This window comes from Rhinopithecus bieti, unplaced genomic scaffold (genome assembly GCF_001698545.2).
Source record: "Rhinopithecus bieti isolate Rb0 unplaced genomic scaffold, ASM169854v2 scaffold_2439, whole genome shotgun sequence".
NCBI classification, from domain to species: domain Eukaryota; kingdom Metazoa; phylum Chordata; class Mammalia; order Primates; family Cercopithecidae; genus Rhinopithecus; species Rhinopithecus bieti.
Window position 1 is genome coordinate 216,850 of NW_016804232.1, and position 23,610 is coordinate 240,459.

Sequence of the window (23,610 nt, forward strand, 5' to 3'; positions counted from 1 at the left end):
AAAGTCTTCAATATAAAAACACTTTGTCACTGCTTTTGCCTAAGTCAGTCAAATAAGGCTTGGAAATTTGGAAATTGTTAAAGCTCCTTGGAAGATCCTTATAACTAATCAGGTTTGGGAACATATTCGAGCAGATGTGCAATCAAAGAAGGCATTATCTTTATTATATGTGTGCAATCTCAGGCTTATAACCAAGTGGTTAACATCATAGAATGACTCTTTAGAGACACAAGTCAAATGTGTGACCTGACTCATAAGTCTGAAATAGGACCCAGGAATCTGTATTTTTAAAAAGCCTCCAGGTGATGGTTATTGGGAAACTTTAATTTTTCACTGTGTCTGTCACTTAACGGACACTTAAGTGTGTATATAGCTCTAGTATGAGATTGCTAAAAGACACTTAAAATATGTCTGGTTCCATGTTTCAGTCAGTCACCGTAAGACATTCCTTCTAATGTATGTCATTCCTTTAGATTGCTATGCTAATGGAAAAATCCATGGTGGGGCTTACAAGGTGACTTATAAGAGAGAATCACCATCAATGGGAACCAATAAAACTCATGCAAATCTAAAAACCAACTGTAGCTCATTTCTGCAGATTTCAAAACCATTTCCGATAGTCTCCCTGGGCTTGGATGACAGACATGCCTCATTCTCTGCATCCCATTACCAGAATGGTACAGTTAACCTGGGAATCATTTAGACAGATACATCCAACTAAATAATGAGCTTAATTCACAAGGGAAGTGGCAAATATATAGAATTAGTCTCTAAATAAATGCTGAGGAATGGGACTCTAAACCCTCCCTAGTTGGCATGGTTAATTAATATTGTAGAGTAAAATGCAATTAAAGTGGGTAACAGAATAGAACAGATAAAAGGAAACCATCAGAGAAATAACATGAAGAGCTTCCTCTAGGAGTGATTTCTTAAAATGGGGACAAGCTTCATAGGAAACGGCACAGCAATGCCTGTGACATCTGCAATTTGACTGGGTCAATTTTTAGCTCCATTTAAACTAAGGCTTTTCATTTAGATAGGCTAGAACTGAAAAGATATTCTTACTAATGAAATAAAATAAATAAGAATAAAGAGGTTAACAGATAAACAAGTTCAACAAACATAACAAGTTTTAGTTTTCTTCCTCACATCTGGCACCATGGACAGCAACACCCTAGCATTCCCATGAAGTAGGCAGACTTATTTGCCAGTGAGCAAAGAGGAGATTTATTGGATGTGTTGGAAATGAAATAAATAGAAAGACTATAGATAAATGCAGAACAGTTTGAAAAGCAAGGGCCGTTACATTCTTTTGACACCTACAGGTTTCCACTATCTGCTCCCTCCCACAGAAGTCAATTTTATTGGCAATCATAGTGGTTTATACTTATATTTTAAAAACTTTAAATCAAGATTGTATAATCAAAACACATATTTCCTATAAGAATAATATTGCCAAGGAGAGTGGCAATCTTAACTAAGAACTCAGTGGCCACATTCCCTTGTTTTTTGTCATATAATGAATACAACTATATCTAAATTAAACTAAGAATCTCATAGCCAATCACCTAACAATTTCATGACTATTTAGCATGCTATGTGAGCAGCTTTACAGGGTGATGATTTTTGCAGAAATGAACAGGAGATACCCATTGAACCTGGGAAGTCTAGCTGAAAATGGGATTGTGGAAAGGTATAGAAATCATTTCTTCTAAGAATACCAATTGGGGTGAGAGAATACTCATGCACTAATGATAAGTGATGAAACTAGGATATCAAAATATATGATAATTATAGAAGTATAGTGACATCATCAAGAGATTCTGTATCTTTTTCCTACTACTTTAATTGCTTCAAAAGAAAGAAGACTTTTGTGCACTAGACCACAAGCTTGACCAAAACAGAAATTTTTCTCTAAATTGTTCATTTCTTTCAGTGCCTTATACAATGCCTTGAGTCAGTGAAGAATCCTTTTGGTAAAGAATAAATTCTATAGGGAATTTATTCTCTCTTACCTTAAATAAAGTGTCCTGCTCCTATCTCAAGTCAATTCCTCAGCTGTGTTTTAGATACCATCTCCTCCTGCCTACTCGAGGACACAGATCAGCTGTTCTCCCCTTTGTCTGATGAATCACCACATTTTCATTCTGGACTAAATGAGTCCCTTTAGTACACAGATATTTCTGCCTTCTTAAGAAAATGTTCTTTTGACCCTCACTCCTTCTCCCAGCTATAGTTTTGGTCTTTGACTGCACTTTGCTTCAAAAGGCAAAACTTGAAAATTGCTGCCTCCAGGCCTCTAAAAACCATTCCCTTTGCTCTGCTTATTCTTGCCTTACTTGGTTTTCCTTCTACAGCTCTCATCATTTTCTAGTAGACAGTATAATCTACTTATTAATTGTGCTCTATTTATTGTCTGCTTCCCTGGTTTGGAAGTAAGATCCACAATGGTAATGACCTTTGTCTGTCTTGTTCACCGAAGTTTCTGGAATACCTAGATCAATTCCTGGTATGCAGAGCACACTCAGTAAATCCATAGCAAATGCATGCCTCAGTAGTTACCTGCTATTGTTTTAAATGGGCCTCCACATGATATCATCTATCAAATAACCTAAAAACTTCCTTAACAGTTAATACTAAGATGAAACACTTTAAAATTTGGAAAATATTTACACAATAAGATGGTTTTCAATATTAAAGAACCCCTGCAGAAAATTATAGCTACAACTAAGAGTATATGCTATGGTTTCAATAACCTTGCCAAAACTCACATTGAAATTTAATTGCTGTTGTAACAGTGTTGAGAGGTAGGATTTTTACGAGGTGATTAGGCCATGGTGGCTTCACCTTCATGAATGGATTAATGCCATTATCATGTGAGTGGTCTAGTTATCATGGGAGTGGGCTCCTGGTATGAAAGATGAGTTTGGCCTGGCTTCTTCTCTGTTTTGTGCACTTGCTTTCACCTTCTGTCCTTCCACCAATGTCTGAGCAGATGCTGATGCCATGCCCTTGGTCTTCTTAGCCTCCAGACTGTGAGAAATAAATTTTTCTTTATAAATTACCCAGTCAGTGGTATTCTATTGTAGCAGCAGACTAAGACAGAAAATTTATACCAGGAAGTGGGACTGTTGCTATAAAAGATACCTGAAAATGCAGAAGAAGCTTTAGAATTGGGTAATGGATAGAGGCTGGAAGAGTTTGGAGCAGGCTAAAAAGAGCCTTTATGGCTGTGAACAGAGCATTAAAGGTGATTCTTGTGAGGGCTCAGAAGAGGAGAGCTGTAGGAAAAACCTGAATCTCCTTAGAGATTACTTATGTGGTTGTGACAAGAATTATGGTAAAAATATGGACAGTAAAGGCCATTCTGGTCAGTAAAAATATGGACAGTAAAGGCCATTCTCAGACAAAAAAAGAGGAACAAGGCATTGGAACCTGAAGAAAAGGGAATCCTTGTTATACAGTAACAAAGACCTTAGCTGAATTGTGTCCATGCCCTGTGGTCTTTATGGAATGTAGAAATTTAGGGTGATTGATATGGTTTGGATTTCTGTCCACACCCAAATCTCATGTTGAACAATAATCCCCAATGTTGGAGGAGGGACCTGTTGGGAGGTGACTGGATCATGGGGGTGGACTTCCCCTTTGCTATTCTCATGATAATAGCGACTTCTCGTGAAATCTGACTGTTTAAAAGTGTGTGTAGCACTTCCTCCTTCACTCTCTTCCTCCTGCTCCAGACAAGTAAGATATGTGTCCTTCCTTTTCACCCTCCACCATGATTGTAAGTTTCCAGAGGCCTCCCCATCCATGCTTCCTGTAAAGACTGTGGAACTGTGAACCAACTTAACCTCTTTTCTTTACAAATTACCCAGTCTCAGGTAGTTCTTCATAGCAGTGAGAGAATGAAATAATACGAAAAATTGGCACCAAGCAGTGGGGCATTGCTATAAAGATACCTGCAAATATGGAAGTAACTTTGGAACTGGGTAATGGGTAGAGGTTGGAAGAATGTGGAGGACTCAGAAAAAGACAGAAAGATGAGGCAAAGTTTGGAACTTCCTAGAGACTCATTAAATTGTCATAACCAAAATTCTGATAGTGATATAGTCAATGAAGTCCAGGCTGAGGAGGTCTCAGATAGAGATGAGGAACTTATTAGGAACGGGAGCAAAGGTCATTTGTGTAATTTGTTAGCAAAGAGATGGGAGGCATTATGCCTCTGCCCTACAGAGATGGTGGAAGAAATTTCTAAGCAGCAAAATGTTCAAGATTTGACCTGGCTGCTTCTAGCAACCTATGCTTATATTCATTAGCAAAGAAATGACCTGAAGCCAGAACTTATGTTTAAAAGGGAAGTGGAGCATAAAAGTTTGGAAAATTTGCAGCCTGGCCATGTGGTAATAAAGAAAAACTCATTTTCTGGGGAGGAATTCAAGTTAGCTGCAGAAATTTGCATAAGTAAAAAGGAGCCAAGACAATGGGGAAAATGCCTTGAAGGCATTTTTTTCAGAGACCTTCTTGATAGCCTCTTCCATCACAGGCCCTGAGGCCTAGAAGGAAAGAATGGTTTCGTGGGCTGGCCCAGGGCCCTACTGCCCTGAGCAGCCTCAGGACACTGCTCCCTGCATCCCAACCACTCCAGCTCCAGTCATGATTAAAAGGGACCCAGATAAGTCTCAGGTCACTGCTCCAGAGGATATAAGCTGTAAGACTTAATGACTTCCACACAGTGTTACGCCTGTAGATATGCAGAGGGCAAGAGTTGAGGCATGGGAGCCTCTGCCTAGATTTCAGAGGATGTATGGAAACACCTGGTCCAGGCAGAATTTTGCTATAGGAACAAAGCCCTCATGGAGAACTCTACTAGGGCAGTGCCAAGAAGAAATATGGGACTCGACCCCTTATACAGATGCCCTACTGAGGCACTGCCTAGTGGAGCTGTGAGAAGAGGCCCACTGTCCTCCAGACCCCAGAATGGTAGATCCACTGACAGCTTGTACACTGCACCTGCAAAAGCTGCAGGCACTTAACACCAGCTGATGAAAGCAGTCTCAGGGGCTTTGCCCTGCAGAGCCACAGAGGCAGAGCTGCCCAAGGCCTTGGGAGCCCACCCCTTGTGTCAGTGTCACCTTAATATGCGGCATGGGGTCAGGGAGATTATTTTGGACCTTTCTGATTTAATGACTGTCTTTCTGGGTTTCAGACTTGCATGGGGCCTGTAGCCCCTTTTTTTGGTCAATTTATCCCTTTTGGAATGGATGTATTTACCCAATGCCTGTATCTCTATTGTACCTTGGAAGTAATTAACTTGTTTTCTATTTTTACAGACTTATAGGTGGAAGGGTCTTGCTTTGTCTCAGATGAGACTTTGAACTGTGGACTTTTCAGTTAATGCAGAAATGAGTTAAGACTTGGAGGACTGTTGAGAAGGAATTATTGTTATTTTAAAATGTGAGAAGGACATGATATTTGGGAGGGGCCAGAGGAGGAATGATATGGTTTGGATTTGTGTCCCCACTCAAATCTCATGTCAAATTGTAATCCCAAGTGTTGGAGGAGGAACCTGGTAGGAGATGATTGGTTCATGGGGGTGGACTTCCCCCTTGCCATTCTTGCAATTATCATAATAGTGAGTGAATTCTTATGAGATCTGGCTGTTTAAAAGTATAAAACACTTCTCCCTTCACTCTCTTCCTCCTGCTCCAGCCATATAAGATCTACCTCCTTCCTCTTCACCTTCTGCCATAATTTTAAGTTTCCTGAGCCTCTCCCTTCCATCTATGCTTGCTATTCAGCCTGAGGAACCATGAGCCAATCAAACCTCATTTCTTTATAGATTACCCAGTCTTAGGTAGGTTTTTATAGCAGTATGAGAGACTAATACAGTGATGCACTAGGATATCTGATGGAAGAAATATCTAAGCAGCAAAGCATTCAGGTTGCTGTGTGGTTACTTTCAACCACATATAGTGAGATGCCAGAGAAAAGAAATGACTTAAATATGCAATTTATAAATCAAAGGAAAGCAGAACAAAAAGATTTGAAAATTCACAGCCTGACTATGTAAAGAATAAAAAGCACATCAGAGAGACAATGCTAAGGGTATAGCCAAGTATTATTTGTTAAAGAGATTAATGTGAACAAAAAGAAGCCAAGTGGTATTCATCAAGACAATGAAAGACCCCACAATCACTTTGAAAATATTCTAGGCTGCCCATCCCATCACAGTCTCAGAGCTCTAGAAGGGCAGAATGGACCTGGGGCACCCTCCACAGGCTCACTGCCCAGGACAACCAAGGGACTCTGCTTCTTACATCTCAGTGCAGCACTCTTTGGCCAGCCCAGCTGTGGCTCGAGTGGTCCCAAGAGCAGCTCAACCCACTGCTCCACATGGCACAAGTGGTAAGCCTTGGTAGTGTCCACATGGTGATAATTCTGCAGGTGCACAGAATGGAAGAACTTTGAGGAAATGGCTTCTTCCTCCCAAGAGATTTCAAAGGATTTCATAAAAAGCTTGGAACTCAGGCAGAAACTTGCCACAAAAGCAGAGGTGTCACAGAATCTCTACTAGGGCAATGTACAGTGGAGCCCTTGGGGCAGGGCTGCTACAGAAAACATAGAACTTGTAGGGCCACCAGCATGGAACTCTAACCCATTAAAGCTGGGTGAACTGAGCCTAGCAAAGTCATGGGGGCAGGGCTGTCTGAGGCCATGGGGGCCCAACCCCAGCCCCAGTGTATCCAGTAAGTGGGATATAGAGTCACGGGCGATTATTCACCAGCTTTAATGTTTTATGTTTTCTCTGTTGGGTTTTAGACTTACTTGGGAACAGTTATCTCTTTCTTCTTATCTATTTATCCCCTTTAGAATAGGAATGTCTGTCCTATGCCTGTTCCACTATTGTATTTTGTAAGTAGATAACTTGTTTTGATTTCACAGGCTCACAGCTGAAAGGAATTTGCCTCAGGATGAATCATGCATTCAGTCTCATCCACATATGATTTATACAGGACTCGGGACTTTGAACTTTTGAACTGATGTTGGAATAAGTTAAGACTTCTGGGGCTGTTGGGATGGAATAAATGTATTTTGAATTGTGAGAAGGACATGAGTTTTGAGGGACCAGGGAGGAATCTATGATTTGAACATCCCTGCCAAAACTCATCTTGAAATTTAATTACCATTGTAACAGTGTTGAGAGGCAGGATCTTTAAGAGATGATTAGGTCATATGGGTTTCACACTCATGAATGGATTAATGTCATTATCATGGGAGTGGGCTTCTGATAAAAAAGATAAGTTCAACCCAATTTCCTCTGTGTCATGTTAACTTGCTTCTACTTTCCACCCATCTGCCATGGGATGGTCTTCATCAGATAGCAGAGTCAATGCTGGCATCACATCCTTGGACTTCCCAGACTCTAGAACTGTGAGAAATGTATTTCCTTTCTTTATAAATTATTTCCTTTCTTTATAAATTATCTCTAGGTAAACTTTATTTAAAGAGATGCAGACATGCACCAATTCACTTATAGAATACTGTGCAACTATTGAGTTTAAAGATTAATGGAAATTCAGTGTGAACTCAGGCAACAAGACTCATAATTACAAATGAAGTTTCTCATAGCAATTGATTGATATCAATTAAATATATTAAGGCTTTCTGGTAAAACATTATCCTATAAGAGAATAGTCTTACTCCAAAACCCAGTATATTAAAAATATTTTAAAATTGTACAAATTGAAGAACCTAACTTGGACTTAAAGACAAGAAAAACGTTCTTAGGCAAAATTAAAATTATTTATTTTATTGTTTGTAAATGTGTGTAAAATTCTTAGAAGACTGAAAATACTGTGTCCACAGATACCACAGGAACTAGGGCAGTTTTTGAACCAGGAGTGACCAAAACTTTGCTCTAGTCTCCATAGTCCAGGTTAGGATCAAGCCCAGGCCATGTCAGGCATTCTCCAATGGATAAAAGAGGTATAGTAAATGACAACATAAAAAGAGGAATGTTGACACATGCACTCACATGTTCACTGCAGTACTACTGACAATAGCAGATTTATGAAATCAACCTAGGTACCTATCGGTTGTTAATTAGATTAAAAAAAAAGTGGAACATATGCACCACAGAATACTATGCAGCCATAAAAGGAATAAAAATTGAATCTAAGAAGTTGAAAATAAATAAAAATTTAAAAAATAAAAAATCATCTTGGCTATTCTAACTCCCTTGCCTTTCTCTCTTTCTCTTTCTCTCTCCCCCTGTATGTGTGTATGTATGTATGTGTGTGTGTGTGTGTGTGTATATATATGTATATGCATATAATCTTAGAATCAGTTTAACTATATCTATAAAACATTCTGTTGGAATTATGGTTTATATAGCCTAAATTCTACAAGACATCAACTTATCAGAAAAAAGTATTCATCTGGAAATCAAACCATCTACATTCCAGGAATAAACTCTCCCTAGTCATAGTACATTATCCTCTTAATATAGTGATGACTTCAATCTTCCAATGTTTCATTTATAAACGTTTTGCACGTATAGTCATAAAGTTTACATAGCATTTTTAAAAAGAGGGGCTTTGATATTAAATGAGTGAGGCAGCACATAATACACAAAGCAAAGGGTAAATACAGAGAATAAGTGTGACAAGCAGGCAAGTCAAAACTGGGATGTACTTATTAGGTACCTAGCAAGTACTAGAAGCCATTGAAGGTTTGTAAAAATAACTAAACGTTGAGTCTTCCTTTAAATATTTCACAATTTAATAAGAACATAGATACACAGCTAAATTACTATCATGTAAGAAAACTGGATAACAAATAACATATTACTGAAGTATAGAGAGGAAAAGAGACTCCTGACTGAGGGGATGGGGAAAATACCACTAGAATATTCCTTGTAAGTTGACCTTAAAGAAGGATGGGACTTGAGCATAGGGAGAAGGGAGATCCAGGAAGGAAGGGCAATCAAATGATAAGGAAGTAGTTGCAGTGAGGGAAGTGGAAAAGAGTTTGAAAGCCAGCAATTCAGTCCCCAAATTACACTATCAGACATAGACTACCGACTATTCATTGCACCAACTTCCTTTCTGCTTTTAATTACATCAGAGCATCTCAATTCACATCAACCTCCTTAACGGGATCCCTAAAGAGAAAAGCCACTTATTTGGCTGTTAGGCAGTTGAGTTCTGCCAAAAACTAAAAGGGGAAGTGTGATCAAATCCTTATGGATGGCCAAAGAAAGACTGAGTGCTATGAATGTGAGAGAAAGCCCAAAGCAAACTCTAGGTACAAATAATTTGTGTCCTATAGAGTGGGCACTGAATAAAGAAAAATTCCAAACAAGTAGAATTTGCTCCAAGTCATGTAAATATATATTCCTAAGAGGGTATCTTAAGGAAACTACCCCAGACATTTTTCTGTGTTAAAATGTATGTATGGGCCAGGTGCGGTGGGTCACACCTGTAATCCCAGCACTTTGGGAGGCCAAGGCAGATCGATCAGTTGAGGTCAGGAGTTTGACCAACCTGGCCAACATGACGAAACCCTGTCTCTACTAAAACTACAAAAATTAGCCAGGCATGGTGGCAGGTGCCTGTAACCCCACCTACTCAGGAGGCGGAGGCAGGAGAATCGCTTGAACCCAGGGAGCAGAGGTTGCAGTGAACAGAGACAGCACTACTTCACTCCAGCCTGGGTGACAGAGTGAGACTCCATCTCAAAAAAAAAAAAAAAAAATGTATGTTTAGAGTCAGATACATTTTTTAACAAATGGAAAAGGTAGAGAGATTTTGGAAAAGTGCAGACTGAGTAGAACATACCCCTCCATGCATCATCTCTTTTTTTCTTAATACTTCATTAAAGGAAAGGAAATATTATCACCCACCCCATTTCTATGTTGCTTTCTTGATTTATAGACTTTTCATTCTCTGTTGGAGGGATTCCCATCCCCTCAGTCAGGAGTCTCTCTTCCTCTGTATACTTCAGTAGTACGTTATTTATTATCCAGTTTTCTTACACGATAGTAATTTAGCTGTGTATCTGTGTATCTGAGACCAGGACATTCAGGAGATGCTTCCCATATACAATCTTTGCTGAAATGTCACCAGAATTCTGTCTTCTATTTAAGACCTTGGTGGGTCTTTAATCAGCACCAAGACATTTTCTTTTCTCTCCATTTAACACCCTTGCACATTACATAAAGGACCCAATGATAAGCCTGATCCAATTTTAGGCTCGTTATGCTCTGCTAAAAGATGTCTAACAATGGACAGTAAACTAAACATGAAGACAACCAGCCATTTAATCCCACACTTAATAACATACCGTTAAATGAATGTAATGAGTGCTGTGACACTGCATTTCAAATACTGCGACCACTGTGATTATTAAGAGCCCTGTGAAGCCACTATTGACTTAAATATATTATTTTTCTACCCTCCTTTTCGCAAACACATGACTGGAATAATGCCTGTTTTATATAAAAGTATTAAAAATCAACAACAGACAAAATAATGCTCCATATATAACAAACCTGTAATTTGTACTGCCATGGCATGAGTGAGCCTTATCCCAGTGTTGAAAATTCTACTGAGATTTCCCTCAGCGGCCACAGTGCAACAGGGATAATTAAGGCCAAATCTACCACCCTATGAAGTTTATTACTACAGCTATCATAGGAAATTCCTGGTAAGGTAGAGTAATACTGGTTACAATGAGCTGCTTGGGATCTGTGGGGTCACTGCATGAGGTAGTGACAAAAGAGACCTCAAGCAAGGATCTTGTACTTCCAAAAGTCAAGAACCACATTTTGATTCTTTTAGAGTAAATGCAAACAAACTATACATTTTAAATTGATAACTGCCATCCTATTAAAGTCTAAAAAGCAAACTGCTCGCTAAGTTAATATGGCCATATATTAACTGTTATCTTTTCCTCAGGACATTAATAATGCTTATCCTTTAGTACACTTATATGTGTAATAATGTTTGAAGGTTTAGTATTGTTATAGCCCATGGGTCAAATGTGTTCTATAGACATTGATTTATTTTACAAACTCCATTATGAAATTGAATTAGGTGCCAGTATTTTAAATAAGCAGGATACTTCCTGCGATGCATAGGCAGAGTGAGTGAGTATAGCAGGGAGACTCAGAAGGCATGGTGCAAGGAGTGAGGGCAGAGAGAATGCAGCAGGCATACCATCAGCAAGCGGGAACTCAGCTAGGGCACTAAGTGGGCATGGAATCTTGGTCAGCAGGCCTCCAGAGGGGAGAGAAGGGGAAAGTGTAGGTACGAATGAAAGTGTAGGGTATGAATCAGCCCACAGCTAGAGAGCTAGAGAGCACGGGACCCTGGACTGGTGCAGCGCAGGAGACAAAGAGATGGCCCACATGGTCAGGAGGCTGGTTACATAAAGGAGACTGTGCAAATAAATATACATATATTGAAGATAATGAAAGCAGGTTTCTCACTCTCAAAGAGGAAAGTACAAATCTAGAAAGGGGAAAGGCCCGGCCGGGCGCATTGGCTTACGCCTGTAATCCCAGCACTTTGGGAGGCCAAGGCAGGCGGATCACAAGGTCAGGAGTTTGATACCAGCCTGGCCAATACAGTGAAACTCCCATCGTTACTAAAAATACAAAAATTAGCCGGGCGTAGTGGCAGGCGTCTGTAATCCCAGCTACTCAGGAGGCTGAGGCAGGAGAATCGCTTGAAACCGGGTGGTGGAGGTTGCAGTGAGGGGAGATTGCAGCACTGCACTCCAGCCTGGGCAACAAGAGTGAAACTCCGTCTCAAAAAAAAAAAAAAAAAAAAAAGGAGGGGAGGGGAGAGCCCAAATAAAGCAGGAGATACTGAACTGCAGTTAGAAGGGTCATGGTTTCAGACGGATAGATAATATAGATGTCTGTATGTAGAAATACTTGTATATAGACATGTGTTGTGTATGTGTGTGTGTGTGTATACACACATATATATTCTGTCCACTTAGAAGGCCTAAAAGCATGATACCCTAGGAGCAAAGAATACACCTGGAACCCAGATATTGGTTTCTAAATCCCAATCTCCACCAAGATTTTTCCAAAAAACCAGGCTTTCTTGGAAAAATAGCTGATTCCAAGCTATGTGGGCAAGGGAAAGCAAAACGAGATCCTGAAACATCTAGTACCAAAAAGGTAAAAATATTGTCAGAGAATTAAGCAGATCTGTCAAAAGGACAAAGGAGTCAACTCCTAGGAGTTTCCACTGGTTAAGTTTGGGGCAACTGCACTCCAAAACGACTAATAATAATGAATTATAACCCAACGAATAACGTAGGAATCCATAAGTACATGCTGATATAATTAATTAATTAAGAAAGAAACATTTTTACCAGGAGTGAGGGCAGAGATAACAACATTTTGCAAAATGATTGTACAATGTCACAATACTCAAAAATTTTACCATTGAGTAGAATGCTAATTAATAAGTTTAGAAGGAATTCAAAATAATTCACAATGTAGCAAGCATCAGAGTAATAGCTGATTTAAAGAAGAAGCATTAGTGGATAAAACTAGTAGGTGACAGTTTGATGAGAAACAGGACATTTACAGTCTCAAACTAATCCCCGCAAAATATTTATTATATTACTTATTAAATATTTATTAATTTTAATAGAGAAAATACTTATGTATTAACTCTATACTAGAGATACCTGGCAGATATCATCTTATCTTACTAGAGATACCTGGCATATCATCTGTTGAGCTGTGCCATCACAAAGTGATAAAAGTTAACATCACTAACAGTGGCACAAATAAACATGATGTGTGTTCTGACAGCATACACTGGGCATCACTTACTTTTGTAGTAATCTTCCCAGAAGCTAATTATTAACATGAAGCTAATTGTGAGAAAAGTATCAGGCAAATCCAGAGTGAGGGACACTCTACAAATAAACACTGGGAGGTACTCAAAAATGTCAAGATCATGCGAGGCAAGAAAACGCTGAAACACTCTTCCAAGAGAGTTAGTTTAAAGAAACTAATGAAACCTGACAACTAGGGGCAACACGTGACCCTGTATTGGATACAGGCTCTTTAAGAAACACAATTAGGGCGTATGTTGCAAACATTTTCTCTGGGCCTCTAACTTGTCTTTTCATCGTCTTCCGCACAGCAAAAGTTTTGTCATAGGCAAAATTTGAGGATCTGTGAATTAGACAGTAATATGGGATCAATGGCAATTCACTGACTTTGACAGAACGAACTATGGCTGTGCAGGATAGTGTCGTTTTTGGATACTAATGGATGGATGCATAGATGGATGGAGGCATGGAGGCATGGATGCATCCATGTTTAGATAGAATGATAAAGTAATCGGGAAGTCTAGGTGAATGGTACACAGCAGTTCTATATACTATTATTATAGCTTTTTGTAAGGTTACAATTACTTCTAAATTTAAAATATACAAAATAAAATTGGTAAATTTTATTAAAATATGAATTTAATCTTTTCTTGAAAATCTGATGTACCAACATGGGGCCCACATCCTCCTCTGACTTCTGTGCACTGGAGTTGACAGCTGCTTCTTTACGTCCCATATATTATATAATTCAGCACAGTCCTCACCACTCCTTACTGTTTTATACCTTGTCTACTTAGCTTGTTTATGTTCCCTGACCCGTCTCGGCAAGAACATGAATCTGTGGCTTCTGCCTTCAAGTGTGTTTGTTCTGACAGAGGTAGTGAGGCAGTATGCTTTTCTAGGTAAGCCTGTGAAAGGGGATATATTTTAATTGATGTTTTAATGATGTAATTATGGAATCATTTGCAGTTGTGTGTGTGTATATATATAGTTATGTGTATATATACACAATTATATATATATAATCTATATACAGTTGTGTATATATGTGTAGTTGTGTGTGTGTGTGTGTGTGTGTATATATATATATATATATATATAGTGAGAGAGAGAGACTTTGCATCCTGTACTCAGTCTTCCTTGACAGCAACATTTTGTAAAACTATTGTACAATGTCACAACATAGATGTGATCTACCCATCTTATTCAGCTTCTCCCAGTTTTACCCATACTCATTTGTGCTTGTGTGCGTGTGTGTGTGTTTAGTTTTATGCAATTTTACCACATGTGTAGGTTCATGTATCCATCACCACAGTCAGAATACAGAACTTTCTAGTCAGGACAAGAATCCCTTGTATTGACTTTTTATAACCACATCCACCCCAACTCCCATCACTCACTCTTGGCAACCACCAAACTTTACTCCACTTTCTCCACTTCTGCAATTCTGCCATGCCAAAAGAGTTACATAAGTGGAATCCTACAGTATAAAACCTTTTAGAATTGAATTTTTTCACTCAGAATAATTCCCTGGAGATTCAAGCAGGCTTGGGTGTGTGGCCGTAGTTATTTCTTTTTCATTGTTTACTAGTATTCCATAGTATGGATATACTCCAGTTTGTTTAACTGTTCACCCCTTGAAGGACATCTGGGGTGTTGCCAATTTGGAGCTACTATAAATAAAGCTGCTATGAGCATTTGTGAACAATTTTTTGTGAGAACATAAGTTTTCATTTCTATGGGATAAATGTATAAGAGTGCAGTTGTTGGATTGTATGGTATAATGTCTAATTTTTAAAGAAATAGCCAGACTGTTTCCCACAGTGGCTATGAGTCATTTCACACAATGTATGAGTGATTCCGTTTCTCCAAATCCTTGCCAGCATTTAGCACTGTCACTAGTTTTTATTTTAGCCATCCTGAGAGGTGTATGGTGATTTCTTGTGTGGTTTTAATTTGCATTTCTCTGATGGTTAAATACGCGTTAAAATTTTTTTCATATTCTTCTTTCCAGCCACATATCTACTGCAAAAAAAATCTATCCATGGTTCCTTTTTTTTTTTTTTTTTTTTTTTTTTTTTCCGAGACAGAATCTCACTCCGTCACCCAGGCTAGACTGCAGTGGCATGATCTCGGCTCACTGCAACCTCTGCCTCCAGGGTTCAAGCAATTCTTCCCCCTCAGCCTCAGTAGCTGGGACTACAGGCACCCACCACCATGCCCGGCTATTTTTATTTATTTATTTATTTTCGGTAGAGATGGAGTTTCGCCATGTTAACTGGGTTGGTTTAGAACTCCTGACCTCAAGTGATCCACCTGCTTCAGCCTCCCAAAGTTCTAGGATTACAGGTGTGAGCCACTGCACCCGGCTGCTATTCATGTTTTTTGTCCATTTTCTAATGGAACTGTTTAAATTTTTTTACTATGGAGTTTTAAGAGTTTCTTTTACGTATTCTGGATACTAGTCCTTTCTTGGATATGTAGTTTGCAAATATTTTCTCCCAGTACATAGCTTGTCTTTTCATTCTCTTAACAGCTCTTTTGCAAAGGAAGTTTTTAATTTGTATGAGGTCCAATTTATCACATTTTCCTCTTTTGTATTGTGCTTTTGGTAGCAAATCTAAGAACTCTTTGCCTAACCCTAGATCCCAAAGATTTTCTCCTATTTTTCCCAAAAGTTTTAAAGCTTTATGTTTTATATTTAAGTTCTTGATCTATTTTCAGTTAATTTTGTATAAGGGTTAGTTTTAGGTCAAAGCTCATCTTTTTGGCCTCTGGATGCCAATTAGTATGGCATTATCTGTTGAAAGGTTATCTTTCTTCCATTCAATTGCTTTTAAACCTTTGTCAAAAATCAGTTGAGCATATTTGTGTGGGTCTATTTCTTGGTCACCTATTCTGTTCTATTAATCTACATGTCTATCCCTCTGCCAATACAATGTCTTGATTATTTCACCTATGTAGTAGGCTTTAATATTTGAGTAGAATTTTTCATCCTACTTTGTCTTTGTCACTGTTTTAATTATGATAGGGCCTGTGCATTTCCATATAAATTTTAGAATAAGTTTATCTATGGTCATAAAACTACGTGCTATAGAAATTTCAGGGAATTGCATTAAACCTATAGGTTAATTTGGTGAGAACTGACATGTTCACTGTGTTGAGTCTTCAAATCCATGAATACAGTATATCTTTCCAAGTATTCAGTTCTTTTTTATGTATTTCAGTAGTATTTTATAATTTTAAGCCTATAGATCCTCTATGTGTTTTGTTTAGTGTGTACATACATATTTCATTTTCTTTGGAGTGATTATAAATGTTGTGTTTTTAATTTTGATTTCCACATGTTCATTGTTAGTATATAGAAATGTGATTGATACTTACATGTTGATTTTATATCTTGTGACCTCACTGAACTCGTTTATTTGTTACAGTGGTATTTTGGTTGATGTCTTGGGATTTTCTATGTACATAATTATGTTATCTGCAGGTAAAATGTTTGTAATTTCTTTATAAGCTGTACGCCTTTTGTTTCCTTTCATTTTCCTTCTTGTACTGGCTAGGACTTCCATTTCTACACTGCATAGCATTGGCGAGAATGGACATCCCTGCCTTGTTTCCAATTTTTGGAGAAAAGCATTCAGTCTGTTACCATTAATTATATTAGCTGTAGGTTTCTTTGTAGATGTTCTTTACTGAGATGAGGTAATTCTCTTCTATTCATAACTTGCTGAGCATTTTTATTGTGGAATAGGTGTTGAATTTTGTCACAATTTTTTTCTACATCAATTGATATAATCATATGATTTTTTTCCTTACCCTGTTTATAAGGCAAATTACATTGATTGATTTTGGAATGTTAAACCAGTCTTGCATATCCTGAATAAATCCTATCTGGCAAAGGTGTGTAATTCTTTTTATACATTGTTAGACTTCATTTGCTGATATTTGAAGGATTCTTATATGTAACTTCATGAGACATGTTGGTCTGCAGTTTTCTCTTTTTATACTATTGTTGTCTGGTTTTGGTATCACGGTCATGCAGCCCACATAAAATCAGTTGAGAAGTGCTCCCTCCTCTTCTATTTTCTGAAAACGATTATACAAAATTGATATTAATTCTTTAAATGCTAGAATTTTCCAGTGAAACTATCAGAGGGTGTGGAGACTTTTTTCAGATTTTAAATCACAAATCCACTTTCTTTAATATTTATTAAACTATTCAAGTTGTCTATTTCACCTTCATTAAGTTTTGGTAGTTTGTGATTGTAAAGGAATTGATCCCTTGTGGTTATCAAATCTGCAGTATAACGTTGCTCATAGTATTCCCTTATTATCCTTTAGATGGCTACAGAAGCTATAGTAATAGCCTTTGTTTCATTTCTGATGTGGGCGATTTGTGTCTTTTTTCTTCCTGTCAGTCCTGCTAGAGGTTTATTAATTTTATTGATTGTTTTCAAAGAATCAGCCTTTTGTTCCATCTATTTTCTCTGTTGTTTCCCTGTTTTCAGTTTTCAATGATTTCTGTTCTTTTTTATGTCCTTCCTTCTGCTTGCTTTGGGTTTATTTTCTTCCCTTTCAAGTTTCTTGAGGTAGGAAATTAGATTATTGATTTGAGACCTTTCCTTGTTTCTAATGTAAGCATTTAATGCTATAAATTTCCCTTCCAGCATTGCCTCGGTGTTTCAAGACCAGACACTTTCATTTCCAAGGCCTTGTATTCACTGAACCTGATTTCCCAGATAATCATTTTTTTTTCCCCAGGACCCTACATCCAGAGTTCTAATACTTTCTATAATTTTTCCTATTAAACCAGACTATCTTAAAAGAGCTTCATGAAACTCCTTCTCATCAAGGTGTGAGCAGGGACGTTCATTTCTTAACAGGGCATCCAGCCTCCCAGCTCTACAACCTGGGAAGGAAGTGAGCTCCATCACTGCACTCAAACATCATGGCTGTTAAATACCAGATCATCTTAGTTTATTTGATCTATGCAGATCGCAGATAATCCAGAGCATAGCTACCAAATCTTTATCCATATTTATAACGGACACTAAAAATAGACATCAAACATAGGATTAGAATTTTTAAGGACAAACCAGAGGAAACACTTGTAAAAATTTGCATGAATAAATACAATGCATTGGTCCTCAATGTGTTGTCCCTGGACCAGCATCACTGGCATCACTTAGGAACTTTTCAGAAATGCAGATTCTCAGGCCTTGCCCCAGACATCACCTGCATTGAAGTCACCTAGAAGGCATTGGTACAGCACAGGCTGCGGGGTGCGACCTGCTGTACCAACACCTTCTAGGTAACTTCAATGCAGCTAATGTTTGAAAAACACTGCTCTGAAGGGCACAAAATTTGCCAACTTAGGTTCTTATTCAGAATCCAGAAGGTCTAGTAACCTGACAGGATGCTGTGTAGGCCAAATGAGGCTCTCCACACTGCCATTTGGAATTGGATCATTATTTGAAATAGATCTTATGGGATCACATTTAATCAAGGCAGTAGCTATATCACAAGAAGGTCAAGATTAATATTTAATGAAAGGTAGATACATTAATATACTCACATCATGGTTATCTGTGGCAAAAATAAATGTTCTAAGGTATATACGAGGCCTATCTGCTCAAGCAAATTGCAAAAAGCTTCTGAAGGTAAGTATAACTTTTCATAAATTAAAATTTTATCCACACATTAACATATATACAGTGGCAGTATACCTTTATTTTACATTCTTTCTTAAAACTTCTAAAATTTTTCTCTTTAGTCATTTATATGTACATATACTAGGTTCTTGAAAATGTCATGAAACTGCTTACAAAAATACATACCATATACAGCATCTCTTCCATCCCAGAAATAAAAACGTACTCTAGGAATGCATTCAAAGTGATAATTTCTGTCACTCATTCAGCTTCAAGTTTAGCAAGTATTTGTTAAGTTTACTTGCAAAGCACTAGCTCCCATGGAAATAAAAACATAAAAGCAATAAAACAGGATCCGTGTGCCCAAGAGGAGTGAGTTCAGTGTAAGGAGAAGACATGGCCCAGCTTTAAACAGCTGCTAGAGCATCATACTCATGGGAGGCTGGTCTGAATTCTCACCACTGGAGAGGATGTCAAGGTCCCAGGGTTTCTTCTCTTATTGGTTCATATTACACAAAAGTTAGCCCATCACTCAGCCATGGCCAGGAGGAGCCACACAACACTGCTATGGTATTTCAGCGAGGGAATGGAAGCCTGTGGAGATGCCAGAAGGAGAACCAAGGCTCTCTTTCCTTTATTTGAACTATTGTTCTTAGACGGGACCTAGATGAGGGTGCTCACACCTGCACTCACTAAAATGTGACCAAATGGTTGGTTATCTAGACTCAACCAGCCCTCAATGTATCTTCTTTTAATTAGCACACTTGCCACAAGTGCAGCATCTTACTGGGCGAGTTTATTAGCAGGAAGGAGGGAAAGAAACCAAGGACCTTCCTCCCACAGGGGACCTTTTTCTCTGCTCATTAACAGATCTGTCAGCAGAAAACCAGTAGAACTGAAAGCAGGTGATGTTCACACCAGTCAATTTTGTTACTTGCTAGCAGCTTTCATAACAGACAGAAAATAGAATGGGGAAGCAAGGCCCTCTAAGGAGGAAATGAAATCAGATTTTGTTCTTTCTGCTGGATTTCTACAATCTTTGCTCTCCTTAGCATGCATTGTCATGGAAAATTCCAAGTTCTCTGTAGAAGAGTTCATTCTGTTCCCTGATGCACTACTTCTAATTACTTCCTCCCTCCTTCCCTCCTTCCTTTCCTCCCTTCCTCCCTTCCTCCCTTCCTCCCTTCCTCCCTTCCGAAATGAGTTCTCACCGTGTTGCCCAGACTGCAGTGCAGAGGCTATTCACAGGCGTGGAGTTTTGACCTGCTCCATTTTCAACCTGGGCAGGTTCACCCCTACTTAGGCAACCTGGTGGTTCCCTGCTCCCAGGAGGTCACCATATTGATGCTGAAATTAGTGAGGGCACCCAATCAGCATAGCACATGACAACCCAGGACTCCTGGGCTCAAGTGATCCTCCAGCTTCAGCCTGCTGAGTAGCTGGAACTACAGGCATGCATCACGGTACCAGGCTCTCCTTGCTTTAATTAAGTAGTTTATGAAACGTGGACCACAAAAGCAACAGCAATTGGGAGTCCAATGGACAAAAGAACGTATGTACAGACCCTTTATCGATGCTCTCAGCCTCACACAAACCATGTTGAAGGAAAAGAAGTTTGAAATCAAAAGGAAAACTTAGAGTTGGAATAAAATAAAGCAAAGCCCCAAGCCAGAGTTCAAACACAGACCTTTCAGCCACTTTTGTTTCCAACATGAAGAAGCAAGGAATATATCAATAACTACAAGGATCTTATGATTCTGTAAAAGGAAACTAAAAGCAAGATAATCGAACCCCCATAAATGTTTGAATAATTCTAGAACATCCTAGAATAGTCTACTTCTTTATTAAGCACTACTTGAGTGTAGTCAGAGGACTATAATACAATGCACAAATCCAAATATGGTTTCATTTTATACTATCAATAGTATCTTTTGGGATATAAAATATATATACTCATAGAAAAAATGTGGAATCTAGGTTTCCTAGGTTAGATAATGTCTTTAGAGTATGTAGCCTTTAGATAATACTTTCTCTTCAGATTACTGATTCACCATCACATTAATACTAAGAATAATAGACCATGCAGATGTAACCATAATCTTGGCAGATCCTTCCTTCTAAGTTAATGTTTCTACATAAGCACCACTCCTTTTTCAGCATACGCAATACATACAAATTGATCACCAATACATATTGGGGGTAAGAGGATTCTTCTCTCAGTAGAGTATTACTAAAATCAGCCTTCGGCTACACTTCTCAACCTTTAATATGTTTCAAAAGAATATAAATAAATCCCTCCCCTTCTCTTCCTTCTATTCTCCTTCCCTTTCTCTTTGTCTCTCTCTTATATACAAACAGGGGTAAGGCACTCTCCTTCTTCACTCCACTATAATGATTATAAACTGTCTGATAAAAATATATCAAAATGAGATATGAAAATGCAAGATGTTTTAGGTGCAAAAATATTTTCAAAGTGGACCAAATGGGGTCAAGAAACTCCCTGAGAAATAACATTTCCTAGATTTATAGTCTATTTGCCTTACTCTTATGAAATAGAATTGCTTATTCAAATTTCCCCAAGTTTTGAAGTTTCACACAGGTTTTAAAAACTGCTAATATTCTTGGGAGAACTAAGGTGGTAATCTTCACGGTTGCCAATATACTATGCCCCATAACATTTGAAAATGAATATTGTATGTAGTGACCAAAATACATAGCAGGACAGCAGTTTAAAGTCACCCCATTCTGCTGCTCCTAGTGGCACAGAAGGGTACAATGTGAATCCATAGGTAGGGAAAACTGTAAACATGAATCACTTCTTCAAACTAAATCCAATCTTTTAGAGCAGACATTTGGGATTGCCTGCAAAGTCACAGGGCACTGATGGACAAGTTTGTGTATGGGAGGTTCCTGCGATCCAAGACAATGATCTATTTGAGAGTTACCCACATGCAGAAGATGTGTGAAAAATCACCAGATGAGAACAGAAGTTGATTTGTAGACACTTTCTCCTGGAGGAGAGTAGGAGAGTGCTTATTCTGTGGGCCCAAGTCCAGTATTTCCCTAGGAATTCTCTTTCCTACCTTTATTAAGCCAAAGCTCTCTGTAATATTTGTTCATTTGGCCATGATCAGTTTTTCTCTCTGTTACTGTTGGTTCTCCAGCTCCCCTCTCCCTTTTCTCACGTTCAGATAGAACATGTTTGCTATCCCATTCGTGGTAAACAGACTGCCTATCACATCTGCCAACCCTTAGTCTTGGGATGAAACTGGAGACATTCAGGAATGTGTTTTGGCAAAACTGATCTACCTGGCTCCATACCTGCTGAAATGTATAATCCCTCTCGGTGAGGAAACGAAATAGAATGTCTTGGTGAGAGAAACAGCAGGAACCCTGATACACAAATGGAAGAAAGAAACCTCCAAGGTCAGGAGCAAAGGGGGCAAAATAAAACCTGTGATGATTTCCCATTGTTGGTGTCATCCCTGAGGCCATAATTCCTTCTGTGGACACTGGTAGCTCCAATGACAGCAGGAAACTAAATCCATGTCCTTATATTGTTCCGCACATAATTAGACATTATAACGCCCAAACCCCATTTCCCAAGGCCTTCTCACCCTGCCTTCTTCCCACCCCATCTCTAAGATGATCTCTAGATTTGAGGCTTCTAACCTCAGAGGGCCCCACTCCTATCTTCCCCAGCCCTTATGTGTGTTACTGAAAGAGAGATATTCTAGCCAATTATCCAAGCATTAGAGATCAAGACATAGTTTAAAAATAGTTTCTATATTCGCATGTCTGTTAAACACATACACTACAGGAACAAACATCACAATCTGTTTCTCAACCTTTTTTTATCGTTGTCACCTCCCCAAGGAGTCTTTTAAGACTTTTTTCCTAATTACACCACCTGTAAAATTTTAACACCATAAATATACTATATATCTGTTTATCTAATGTATGTTTATCTTTGCTTTATACACTGAAAAAGTTTTCTTCACCCACCAAGAACCAATTTTCAGCCCCTTAGGGAAGGTATCAGTATACTCCCTGTTGCGAATGCATGCTCTTGAAGCATTCAACAATTAAGGTTATTTTATGGGAAGTGTTAAACTACTGCTTTTCTAATGTTCAATGAAATATAAATCTTCAGAAACACCAGCATTCCTATAGACCAGTCATCTGTATTAAAGTGGTCCAAGACTGGGCCTGGTAGCTCACACCTATAATCCCAATACTTTGGGAGGCTAGGTGGGTGGATCGCTTGAGTCCAGGAGTTCAAGACTATCCTAGGCAACACGGTGAAACCCCATCTCCACTAAAAACACACAAAAAATAGCCACATGTGATAGTGCACACCTGTAATCCTGGCTACTCAGGAGGCTGAGGTGGGAAGATCACCTGAGTCCAAGGATGTTGAGGCTGCAGTGAGCCAAAATTGTGTCACTGCACGCCAACCTGGGCAATCTGAGTGAGACCCTGTTTCAAAAAATAAAGTATCATAAAAAACTAAAGCAATCCAGGACAGCAGAGTCTTTATCTCCTGGGATTCCAAAATCTACTGTCTATGGCGTTTTCCCATCTTCCATAGGAAATTCTACAGAATTAGCAAGTGTTACTCTCAAGTTAGTGCCAACCCCACCTATTCTTTTTTTAATATTAATGCATTTTGCTTATATGCTAAGACACAAACACATTTAAACCATTTCCCACTCCAGAAACTAAACAAATGGACTCACTTCTTGCCGTTTGAAGTTCTGGACATATTCTTCGAACTGTTCGTCTTTTGTCTCATCAGCTTTCCCCAGTTTCTGGAGGACCTAATTTGCAAATAAAACAAAATGTTTAATTTAATAATGTTTTAAAAGAAAGATGTGCATTTTCTGTTAATGGAGCAAGGCTGATGTTTTGCTCTGAGGAGTAGAGCAAAAACTATCAGCACTCCTAGTTTTTCTGTTCTGGAAACATCTTGGCTTGGCAGCTGTGGAGTTGAACAAAAAAAACTGAATCCCAGTCCTGCCCCTCACAGGCTGTGTGGCTTTGAGCAAGTGTTGTGCTACACTGCACTTATTTCTTTCTTTTTTTTTTTTTT

At 38.6% G+C, this 23,610-nt stretch overlaps 1 protein-coding gene across 3 annotated transcripts in view; it reads right to left on the minus strand.

Moving 5' to 3' along the window:
- The window catches only part of AMPH (amphiphysin), a 256,655-nt gene that overhangs the window by 132,695 nt on the left and 100,350 nt on the right, over positions 1–23,610 (minus strand). For all 3 annotated transcript variants that reach the window (XM_017867370.1, XM_017867369.1, XM_017867368.1), the window contains exon 2: positions 23,258–23,338. In XM_017867370.1, coding sequence (XP_017722859.1) covers positions 23,258–23,338 — 81 coding nt within the window. The remainder of the gene's footprint in view (positions 1–23,257; positions 23,339–23,610) is intronic.